The sequence below is a fragment of the Vulpes lagopus genome, chromosome 11 (assembly GCF_018345385.1).
Source record: "Vulpes lagopus strain Blue_001 chromosome 11, ASM1834538v1, whole genome shotgun sequence".
In the NCBI taxonomy this organism is placed as follows: domain Eukaryota; kingdom Metazoa; phylum Chordata; class Mammalia; order Carnivora; family Canidae; genus Vulpes; species Vulpes lagopus.
This window is the reverse complement of record NC_054834.1, coordinates 20140252-20152732: the sequence shown is the minus strand read 5'-3', so window position 1 is coordinate 20152732 and position 12481 is coordinate 20140252. Positions and strand designations below refer to the sequence as shown.

General features: G+C 36.7%; 1 protein-coding gene across 1 annotated transcript in view; it reads left to right on the top strand.

Moving 5' to 3' along the window:
- Positions 1-12219, top strand: part of GNAT3 (G protein subunit alpha transducin 3) — a 56245-nt gene extending 44026 nt beyond the window's left edge. Inside the window, exons 6-8 of the mRNA XM_041723090.1 lie at positions 7345-7474; positions 7680-7833; positions 11115-12219. Of these exons, the coding sequence (XP_041579024.1) occupies positions 7345-7474; positions 7680-7833; positions 11115-11305 (475 nt within the window). The 3' untranslated portion in view covers positions 11306-12219. The remainder of the gene's footprint in view (positions 1-7344; positions 7475-7679; positions 7834-11114) is intronic.
- Positions 12220-12481: the final 262 nt, after the last annotated feature.

Here is a 12481-nt window from a genome sequence, read left to right as displayed (position 1 = left end):
TAGCATTGATCTGTATTCACATAGCATAAATCATCCTGTAATTATATAAAACTAAAGATTTAATTTGCATATTAAATTAGAGAACTAGCATTTTAAACAGGAGCATCAAAATGAAATATTCTTTCTGCCAATGTACAGTATCATCTTCCTGTACCACCTAATTTAATGGAAATTATCTTAGAGTTCTTATCAAACCAGAATTCCAGCAGTCAAACATAAAATAAATTGTTTTTACAGATATTAGAGTACTATGTAAATGGAAAATATTAAGTGTGAGCTCTGTTACTGTTATAATTCCTTGAGACAAAGAACGTAAAGATTTACAAGGCCTTATCAAACAATTATAGAAAAGTCATTTCCTTCCTAACTGCTCCAATATTAAACAAGAGAACTGGAAGGACGTAAAACTATGTGGAACTCCAAGAAGAGAAGTCAGTAACTATTACGATGTAGAGCTTTAGATTTTGTAAGTTCAGCAGAACTATTGTCAACAGTGTTTAAGTGGATCTAGGATCTGACATAATTTAGAATTTTCTTTAATTTTAAATTGATCATGTGCACCATGTTCCTTTCTATGGGGATATAAGTCAGCTTAGGCTTAGGAGTGAGTCTGATTGTCTACCCAGCTGCTAAATCTCAAATTAGCTTTATCATTGTCTATTAAATCTGAGAGAGCAGTAACTCATACATAACTATTATTTGTTTCAGGTATGTTCATGGTCAATATTACCCCCAATAAGCCCTGTAATATGTCTAATGTATTCTAGTGATATATTGTAATGACTTTATAAATTATGTTATTCAATAGTTACAGAATTATCTAGTGGACATTTTATTTATTTATTCATGAGAGACACAGAGAGAGAGGCAGAGACACAGGCAGAGGGAGAAAGAGGCTCCCTGTGGGGAGCCCGATGTGGGACTCGATCTCTGCACTCTGGGATCACGCCCTGGGCTGAAGGCAGACGTTCAACCACTGAGCCACTCAGGCGTCCCTAATGGGCATTTTAAATGCCAAACGGACACACACACACACACACACATTGAGTAGAAAGTATATAATGTTATTAATTATGGGTATTTAGAAACCTAACTTTTTCATGGTTATAAGTCCTTTTGATTCTGTTTTTGAATCACAAGATATTAAGGGATTTAGAATATCTCTGTGTATCTTTTTTTTTTTTTGTCTACAAACATTTACCCTGATCTATTTTCAGAATTTGGCACAAGGGAAAGACCTGGTTAGACCATTTTGCTATGTCTGTGTAATGATGACACAAATCTATATGACACTTTCATAATGTGGCCAATCTTAAGAAGTTGTATCAGTTCTGATACAGTCAAATATCTTGGAACAACTCCACTCAGCAGAATAATTTAAAATAAATTCCAACTCAGATTAGATCTTCTTTTTCTGTGGTCAAATATATAGATATCAGAAACTGTGTTTTTTCCAGGAGAAGTCACATACTTATAGGAAGAGCAAAAACACCTAACAAAATTAGTTACAGTAGCATTAGTAATGTTTGGCTATCATAGATTATGTAACAATTGTGTAAGTACCATGAAGGACGGATTACTTCATTATAATCTGTTTTAAAATGAAGTGTGAATAATCTGGTATTGGTTAAATATTTAGCCAACTGTTTGACATAAAGCCATAAAACTCAACAGTTTTCCCAACTGTTTAAAATAGACTACACAACTCAACTGATTAATATAAAGCCATAAAACTCTGATCACTTGCCCTATATCAGTGCCATGAGCAATTTAATAAATAACCAATATTCAGCTGTCACTTAAAAGCCTTGCCTGTGGACTTTTAGTTGTATCATACAACTCAGGCATTTAAAAACTTTCTTTTTTTAACTTAAGAATTCTAACTGAAATATCAGACTTAATAAGGAAGTATATATTACCAAAGAAATAAATAAGTAAAACAAAATCCCTTCACCTAAACGGAGAACTGTGCATTCCGTTCAATATTGTTAATGCTCAGGGAATTAGGGTACTCAACCTGCATCACATGGGCATTTACCTCACTACCTGTCCCTGTTGATGTGACCAATCCAAATGTTCAGTCAGCGAGAATGCATGTTTTCCTCAGATTTCTACTTTTTTTTTTTCACAAAATGGTCATGATGGAATATACATATATTCATATTCAAGTATATTCTTATATATTTATATATTCATACATATTCTTACATTTATTTTTTATAGGAGAATACTTATTCAATGAAATGTATAAGTAAAAGCTTCTGCTTTGGGATTCTAAACTGTTTCAATAGGTTTTAATGCTTTTACATCTCTAAAATAAGCCCCAAATTACAATTTAGAGGAAGAGCTAAAAGTGGAGAGAGATGTATGAAAGGAACCTACTACAACAGCAGCATAACAACATGTAACTTCTCAGAGCTAACATCATATCCAGTAGACTCAATATTAAAACAAGACTCCAGCGTTGGTCTGATTTGCTAATGAACATTTCAGTTCCGTAATGGCAGATGGCATAAGAGCAATGTTCAATGCTCCCTGGACTTTTGTCTCTAAGGTCAACCTGAACGCTTGTGCATACACACAGCACTGTTTATCAAGTGAGTTATAAAATGAGGTTATTAGCGTGCAACCTAAGACTTTCAAAAGCCATTTTTATCAATATGACAAAGCCCTCAGAGGATAAATCTTGTCTTCCCTCTCTCAGGAGAAAGGTGATTTCAATGGCTGCATGATATGCTAAAACAGTAGGCTAAGGGTCATGTTACACATTGTACTCTTAATTGTATTTGTTTACCTAGAGGAGAATAGCTACCCTTGTACAAGGATGTTAATGTCAACATTAGGCTGCTGAGAGCCAAAGAGATGGCTGGGCTTGCTCTGACTTTCATCTCAAAGATTTTTTCAAATATTCTACTTCTTGGGATAGCCATTTGAGATCATTACAGTGCAGAAATTAGATAAATAGAAAGTACACAAAGTTTCTGTTTTCTCTATTTCCTGGGGAGTTTAAATTCCTTTCAGAGCTCAGAAATTAGCAATACTCATATCTTGATAATTCTTATTACTATTTTCATTGCAAGGGACTCCCTGTGATTTTTTTTCTGATTTAAAAACTATTAACATGAGAGAAATAAGACTATTCTCTTTGAGGTGCCAGGCATCTGAGCAGGTATACTAAGTCACCTTAAGAATATTCTCAGATTTGTAAAGTTTGAATATAATCTAATTGAAAATATAAAATTGACCAAAAAGAAAAAAAAAAAGAAAGAAATCATCAGACAGATGGAGATAATTTACTTAGTTGGCCATAAAAGCAGAGAAAATAAAGAGGCTCAACAACAAATGCTAGTTATGCTAACCCAAGTCCTACCTAGTGGAGAAAACATAACCAAGGTGTCCTGGAGTTTAGTTCCTACAGCAATATCATTTCTACTGGGAAATTGGATATTGGTCTCAGCACAGGCATTCTATTCATCCAGCAACTTCTGTCCTCATTCCATGATTAATTACTTCTCCATTATGGGATGCCCAGTATGGAAGCAAAGAGAGCACCAGAACAAAGAGGAAACAAGAATTGTGGAGATACTTACCTGTTCAAATCTAGTGGGTGGAGATACAAGGGGTTTTAGCTGGAAAAGCTTACCAGGAGTTTAAACCTACTGATGTGTATTCAATCTGCAACACACCAAACTCCACAGGTTAACTTATCTTTGTTCAATTACAGTTATCACCTTTCTTTGCCAACAAATGATCCATCACATATTTGTATATGACCAAATGGAAAATATACACGACACCTAGAATCCCGGTAGTCTAAACGATCACTATTCAAATCATGGAACAAAACACTTGGAAAGGGGGGAGTTTTACATTTTTGCCCAGTTTGACAACATGTAGGACTAGTATCTGATCTAGGGTAAGAAGGATGGACTCTACAGTGAAGGTGATTCCAACCCACTGGTGACAAATTAAGAGTTTTAAAGCTAACTGCAGATGCTAGGTACTAACTGGAGCCCTCTGGTCTAACTAAATAAACATACACTTAATAAGATTCATAAGAAAGCTTCATTATCAAACCCACAGAATCTATCATGGTACCTGACACATCACAGCCTCTACAAATATTACTAGAATTAATGAGCTTTGGGCAAGTTGCTTTAACATCTCATCTGAAAAATAGAAATAATATTGTACCTACCTTATAAGTTTATAGTTTAAAATTTGAGTAAATTGTAGATTGCTTACATGCCTGGCACATAAACATTTATTAGGTGTGTTAAATTAAAATTAAGACATTACAATTGGTGGGAACTTATGGAAGAATTAGAAGTCACTGTAATGCATTTAATACTTTCAGTAAAGCTATAAGGAAAGCTATTTTGAAAGCTTGAAAAAAAGACTAAGATTATTTTTATAGATCAACAAAATATTTGACTAAAAGTAAAGGTCTGCGTATTGCTTATCTTCGCTTCCATAAGAGTATTGACTGGTTTTAACAATTAAATTCGCTGGTTGGCTTACAAATTATATAACCTTAAAGTCAAAATGCTGCCCTTTGCTCCATTTATATCACAAGTCTCAAGATGCAGAGGATTCGGTATGAGCAGCACCTAACTAGTGTTAAAGACACTGGATTTAAATTTCCAAGGCACCCAACTACTGAACTCTTCAACATTATCCTGAATACTGTGAGCATCTTCTCTTTCAATCTACTGCTAGAGTCTTTCTGCTTTGGGGTACATAGAGATGTGTGACTTCAGTTCTATTTGTCTGTTCTCTGCCTGGTTCATACCTCAAGTGTGAAGTAGTAGAGAAGTACAATGTAGTCTACTTTTGCTTATCCTCCGCAGGTCAGCTGACTGACATTTATTACCCCAACTACAATTATTACCTTTGAAATCTCTGTACGGCTTGGTTGTTTCCACTAATTAATATCTTGTGGTTAAACTAGTATGAAAGCCCCATAATTTCTTTCCCTGCCTCTAGTCTCTTCCTTATCGAATCTATCTTCTGGACTCAGATCAAAGTGACCTAACATAACAAGAAGCAAACAATGCGAATTCCCTGCCCCCAAATCTCCTGTAGTTCCCCCACTGGTTGCAATATGAATGTCATCTTCTCATGTAATACAAAAGACCCAGTTAATCGTTTCAGGGTTAATATGTCAGGTTTACTCCCTCCCACCTGCTTAAATCTTTGCTCTTGCTGTTTCCTCTGCTGCCTCTACCTGGAACGTTTTCCCAGACATTTACTTGGCTCTATCCTTCATCTCCTTAAGTGTTTAATTAGCAGTTTCCAATTAGTTTTGTTCAAATTATGACTCACCCCTACCCTCTCTGTATGTATATCCTAAGCCTGTTCACAAACACACACACAAACACACACACACAACAAGCCCCACTGCTACCACTGCTGCCTCCATAGTAGGTTAGGAGCTTCTTGAGGTTGAATCTCTAATGCCTGGCATGATCAATAAATATTTATTGAATAAATTAATTATCAGGCCATTTATCTCAATGGTTTTACCTAAGTTTTCATGTTCTCCCAAGCATTCCAATGTTCTCTCATTCCTTGGTAACTGGCACATGCACTTGATGTCAAAGTCCCCCCACAATCCCATTACCACGAAATACATTCTTTTGTTTAGCAAATATTTATAGCATGTCTATTGTAGGTCAGACTTAATGCCTGCTACTGGGAATGTAGTTGTCACTTAATATAGCTAAGTCCCTACCCTGGGGCCATTATTCTATTAGGAAGATGACAGATATTAAACATGTAAAAAAACTAAATAAATCAGTACATTACTGATTGTGACAATTGCAATCCTTTATAGGAAAGAAAGTTACGTACAGAAAGTAAATGCGGGCGGAGAGAGACACAACTCACATGGGGACTCAAGAGGGTTTCTTTGTGAAGGAGACACGGACTATAAGACCTGTGAGTTAGGCAGTGTCACGTAATGAAGAAAGGACTCACGTCACCTGGGAAGGAGACATATTGTGCACATTCCTGAAGCAGAGAAGTTAGGTTTCTGCACGATGGGGCTGTAGTAGAGAGGAAAGTGGTATGGACTACACTGGGAAAAGTAAGCAGGAACCCAAAGAGCCAGAGCCTTAAGAGTCATCAGATGGGTCTGTGTTTGTTCCATGGCTAAGGAGTCGCAGAGCGTTTGCAGTGGCCTGCTGAGGAACGGCGGTGGCTTGTGCTAGACAAGGGGACTTGGAAAGGAGTGCATGGATTGGGAACTGCACTTTGCATGTGTATTCCATGGAGAGTAAGGGAAAGGAAGCTCTTTAGAATGACTCTTAGTTTCTTTACTGAGTTACAAGGTCCACAAGGGTGACTTTCACCGAAATACTAAAACAGGGGAGAGCTCAACTTTCAAATACCTCCTCTGAGTAAGCTCCATGATGACTCAGGCTTACATAAGTTTTCCTCTGGGCTCACATTTTACCTTGTGTGTTAGAATATTTATGATGTAGTACTGGGCACGTGGGTAGCTCCCTGGGTTAAGTGATGCTTGATTTCGACTAGGATGGATCTCATGAGATCGAGCACCCTGTGGCCGCGCTCCACAAGGAGTTTGCCTGAGATTCCCTCTCCTTCTGCCCCTCCCTTTGCTTTCTCTCTCTAAAATAAATATAATCTTCAAAAAGAATTTTTATTATAAAATCCTATAATAACATATTGGTTTTCTCTCTCCAAGACAGCAGGCTTTCTGAAGATAGTGGCCGTATTTTTTCATCTTTGTGTTGATAGGCCTACCAGTGTCTTGCACAAAAAAATGCAAACAATAATTAAATGAATGAATGTAGGAAGAACTAAGAGAAGCAAGAATCATACGTAGTATCAGAACTGTGTTAGCTTCCAATCTTTCTGTAGGTTCTCTTCATTTAAAACTATGCATAAGGTTTCTTTTTTTTTCAATTTCCAACACGGTTAGTTGTGTTCTATTATTTTTAATACAATACACACAATATTGTCTGTACAATATAGTGATGCAAGATTTCCACACTCTGCATAAACTTTGACCCAAAATTTCTCAAGTCTAGTAATTTCTTACTAAAACTGTAAACTGCCTGAAATTTCCCAGTCCTTCAAAGTCTGTATGTGATTTGTATCTAATTTGCATGAATTAAAAAAAAGAAAGGAAGACGAACTTTCTCTTTTTTTGTAGTCCTTGAGCTGCAAATTGACCAAATAAGATATTTTATAACCAATAAAAATCAAGATTATTTGTAAAGATATGAGAGCATTCATTGAGAGCTCTAAATCTTAATATTAATGTAACTTTTGCTGGGTATTTTAAAGACTTGTTATTCTTTTTTTTTTTTTTTAAAGAATGTTCGATGTAGGAGGACAGAGATCTGAGAGAAAGAAATGGATTCACTGTTTTGAAGGCGTTACATGCATTATATTTTGTGCTGCACTCAGTGCCTATGACATGGTCCTAGTGGAAGATGAAGAAGTGGTAAGTCTAAAAAGGAAAATAAAGCCAGGGTATAGCAAACAAACAAAAAACCAAGCGTGTGTGCATTCCAACATTACTACCACATTCCCCAACTCAGTGAAGATCTTCCAAACATACGTGTTCCTTCTAGAGCCTCATTTATAATGCCCAGGGTTAATACTTTGCAAATAATAATCCTACACATTTTCATCTTTATACCTAACAGAACAGAATGCATGAAAGCCTTCACCTGTTCAACAGTATCTGCAATCACAAGTACTTTGCAACCACCTCCATTGTCCTGTTTCTCAATAAAAAGGACCTCTTTCAAGAAAAAGTTACCAAAGTGCACCTTAGTATCTGCTTTCCAGAATACACTGGTAAGATACTTTGCTCTTTAATTCCATACTAAATGCTTCTATCGACTTATATTTTCCTATCTTCATCTTGACAGGTAACATTTATGAAGTTGAGGCTTATGATAATTGCTTGAGTCACATGTATGATTCAAATTGGAAGAGATCTTGCAGACAAATAAGAAACCCTGTCTACACTGTCAGCATTAAAGCAAAGCTCTAAGGAATCAACAGGAATATCGGTAGACCAGTGTTACTACTCTCTGTATGAAACAACACTGAGAACTATATTATCTTAAACACTATAAACAATGCAATATATTCCAAATTGGCATTTTTAAAGATTTGTTTTATTTATGAGAGAGAGACAGAACAAGCAGGAGGGGGCAGAGAGAATCCTAAGCTGGCTCCGTGCTGAGTGTGGAGCCCAACCTAGGGCCCAATCTCAAGACCCTGAGATCATGACCTGAACTGAAACCAAGAATCAAGCACCCCTCAAATTGGCATTTTTTAAGTTTCTTTTTTTTTTTAAAGATTTTATTTATTTATTCATGAGAGACACAGAGAGAGAGAGGCAGAGACCCAGGCAGAGGGAGAAGCTGGCTCTCTCTGGGGAGCCTGATATGAGACTCAATCCCAGGACCCCAGGGTCACAACCTGAGCTAAAGGTGGATGCTCAATCACTGAGCCATCCAGGTGCCCCTTTTTATGTATTTCCTAATAAAACTTTATAATGCAGTGGTTTCTCAAAGTCTGAATTAAATTCCCTGAGGGACAGCTTGAATGATTTTGAGAATAGTGACATTTTCTTTTACTAGTTTTCATAGATCCTAGAATTTTAGTGCTGATCCTGTTAATGACTATAAATGTCAGGTTCTATAAGGGTTTTTTTTTCCTTCATAGACACTTTTTTGAGGGGGTATATAGTTATCCAATGCTTTGCTAATGAAACTATGTATAAGGCAGAGCTCCTTATGACTTAAACGCAGATAGGGGCACCTGGGTGGCTCAGTCAGTTAATCGGCTGTCTTCAGCTCAGGTCATGATTCCAGGGTCCAGGGATCGAGCCCTGTGACAGGCTCCCTGCTCAGTTGGAAGTCTGCTTCTCCCTCTCCCTCTGTCCCTCCTCCCCCACTCAGTGGTGTGTGCATGTGTACTCTCTCTCCCAAATAAATGGAATCTTAAAACACGCGCACACACACACACACACACACACACAAATAGAAGCTCAATTCACCACTTAGATACATGGGTAGCCCAGATGTTACTAGAAGCATGGCATTCTGTCACAGTAGTTATTTTTTAAGATCTTATTTATTTATTTGACAAGAAAGAGAATGTCAGTGGGCACAAGAAGGGGGAACAACAGAGGGACAGGGAGCCTGACATTCGGCTCCATTCCAGGATCCCAAGGTCATGACCTGAACCGAAGTCAGACACCCAACCAGCTGAGCCACTCAGGAGTCCCCACAGTAGCTATTTATGCTCATCTAAAACTATTACTTATATCTTTCTTCTAGCATTATAAATATCAATTACATTTTGACACATTTATCTTGTGACTAAATATAATCATGATTCCATGTAGAATATTACAAACTAAATATAGACTCAAGACAGTTCTATAGGTTTTCTTCTGACTAATAGGCTACTCCCTCTCTGGTCAGCTTCCAATTTTCCTTATTACTAACATTTTGCACTGATGTAGTGTATTTGTTACAATCGACTAATACGTACTGATATGTCATAACCAAAGTCCATAGCTTTTTATACTCTGTGTTATACAGTTCTGTGTGCTTTGCCAAATTCATGTCACATACCCACCATGACAGTAATATACAGAATAATTTCACTGCCATAAAAATTGTCTCTGTGCTTTACCCCCTCCCCTCCAACTTGTGGCAGCCTGTGATCTCTTTGCTCTACCTATAGTTATGCCCTTTCCAGAATGTTACAGAGCTTTAATCATACAACATATGGCATTTTCTGACAGACTGCTCTCATTTTTTGTCATAAATTGCAATACACATTTAAATTTCCTCTATGTCTTTTCATGAGTTGACAGTCCATTTCCTTTCATTGCTGAAAAATATTTCATTCTGTAAACAAATTGCTTTCTTTAATCCTTCACCTATTGAAAGATATCTTAGTTACTTCCAATTTTTGGCAATTATGAATAAAGCTGCTATAAACATCTATGTTCAGGATCCTGTGTGCTTGTACGTTTTTGTGTAAATATCTAGAAGCAGAGGCCAACCAAGTGCCTTCCCAAGTGGCTGTACCATTTTGTGATCCTGCCAGCAATGAAATCAAGTTCTTGCAGCTCCACATCTTTACCAGCATTTGGTGTTGTCAGTGTTTTGGATTTTAGCCACATTACATGGTTTTAAAGGTTGTCCCTCATGGAATTGTTCTCCTACTTACAGTAAAGTGGGGCAATAAAAATCTCATGTCCTTGGAAAATCTCCATGCTGCTGCCCTATCGTATGTTAGGTTCCCACCAAGTATATTCTGTTTTAAAGGCCATCAACAAAGTCACTTTTATTTGCCTTGTGTGTATTTTATTACCACCTTTCCCCAGTTGATCCATTGTGTGTCCTGCTACTAAGCTAACCATTCCCAAGCCCACCCTTCATCCACTCTCCATTTAACTCTACAAAAGCCTCAATCAAGAACAGCTCTCTCTAGTTTTACATATGTCATTTCAACTCCTTTGTTTGGTTAGCAACATAAACCATAATCTGACCCATACTATCCATTCTCCTTGATTTGCTACAATTCCTCTGCAAAAATCTCTCCAAACTGCACATTTACCTCTCAACCCTACCCTCTAGTCCACTGACACAGGCCATTCTCACTCCCACTTTTTGGCCTTCATGCATACTATTTCCTTCTCTCTTCTCACTGCACTTCAAGATCCAGCTGAAATACCACCTTGCCCTGTAGTCTACTCATTTTCAATTTCTCTTCTTCCTTTAGCTCATATTAAAACACTCCTCCATACACATACATATGCAGAGCCTTTGTCATATATATAGACTTCATTGCTCATTTATGTATATATGTCAGTATTTTTACTGTATTGTATTTTAGGCAAGTGAAGCCCCTTATCAGTGGGGCAAGTATAGTTCCCAGCACAAATTTAATATTGCATAAACCTTAGATAACTGACCATTGCCATCTTGATTTTTCAATACTGAGTATATCAAACAGCAGCACACAAAGTAAAATCCTAACACTTCCTGATACTTCTAATTTTATTCCTTTTAAGATGCGATTTACGTTTCTTTCTTTTTTTAAACAAGGACCAAATACATTTGAAGACGCAGGAAACTACATCAAAAACCAGTTTCTAGACCTGAATTTAAAGAAAGAAGATAAGGAAATTTATTCCCATATGACCTGTGCTACGGATACTCAAAATGTCAAGTTCGTGTTTGATGCAGTTACAGATATAATAATCAAAGAGAATCTAAAAGACTGTGGGCTTTTCTAATCAATCCTTTCTTCTTCCATTCTTGCTCATGTACACTTTTCAAGATACAAAAGGAAAGGTGCTGTGTGACGTGTTTAGTTTTAATAGAGTAGTGTTCTGAAGAAAAAAGTTTTCATACAAAAATTTTAACATATTGTCAACTGTATCTGGATAAGTTTCAATTTCCCTGTGACATTGAGGATGGGGGTATCTTTCATGTCCTCAGATCTAAAAATATACATTTTGGTAACTCTGCGTCAGTGCATATCAATGACAGGGAATTTGCTTGGTAGTAAATTTCTCTATTGTGATCTATTTCTAATTATAGAATAACAAAAAATGCAAGGTTTTCCATGTTACATCATCGGCCAGATTATGAGAGGCATTTGTTTTCACTGGTATAAAAACTATTCATTATTGGTCCATTCCTGCTATTCAGTAAGTTGCTAATGAAATGTTCACCAGACATGTACTTGTTGATGGGAAATTACACATGCAAAAGAAATGCATGTAATTTTATCTGCTACATTTTTCTTAGGGAAGAAAGTCATTAATGCTGAATTTACCCTTAGAATTAGAGATTTTAACAGTCTATCTTTTTCTACCAGCCTAGTTGAAAATGGGACCATGCAGAGTCAAATACTGAACCACAGTCCTTAATGGGGTACTCATCTCCCATATTTTGCCCTAGAGTGGCATGGAGCATTATTACAATTGATGGTTGAAGGACAACACTTTTAAACCACAAGAGAGAAAAATAATAATAATAATAATTCAGTTTCTTGGCACTTATTATGTTTCAGTTTTGTGAAAAAGAAGAACAAAGTAAGAGTGAATAATTAGGAGAATTTGTAGAAGAGAAACATTGAGCTTCTCTGCTAGCGTTGTACGGTCCGTTCTAAATGTTAGACTGTATGCTAATGGTCAAGCCTACTTTTAAAAAGCTAATTTGGTGCCTTACGAACCAAATCATGTCATTTGCAAACAGAAAAGATGACCTTTCTGTTTTTAAAGTGTGTACCACTTTCAACATATGCTCTTTAAGCAAGTCTTGATATTGTTTACTCTCTATCCTGGTAGAAGGTGATACATAGGTCAGGACATGAGATTTATGTCCCACAAAAGAGGGCTAATTAGTGTTTTACAAGCCAGTTTAGGAAAACATAAATTAAGCAATTTGCCAATCCATAGCTCCGA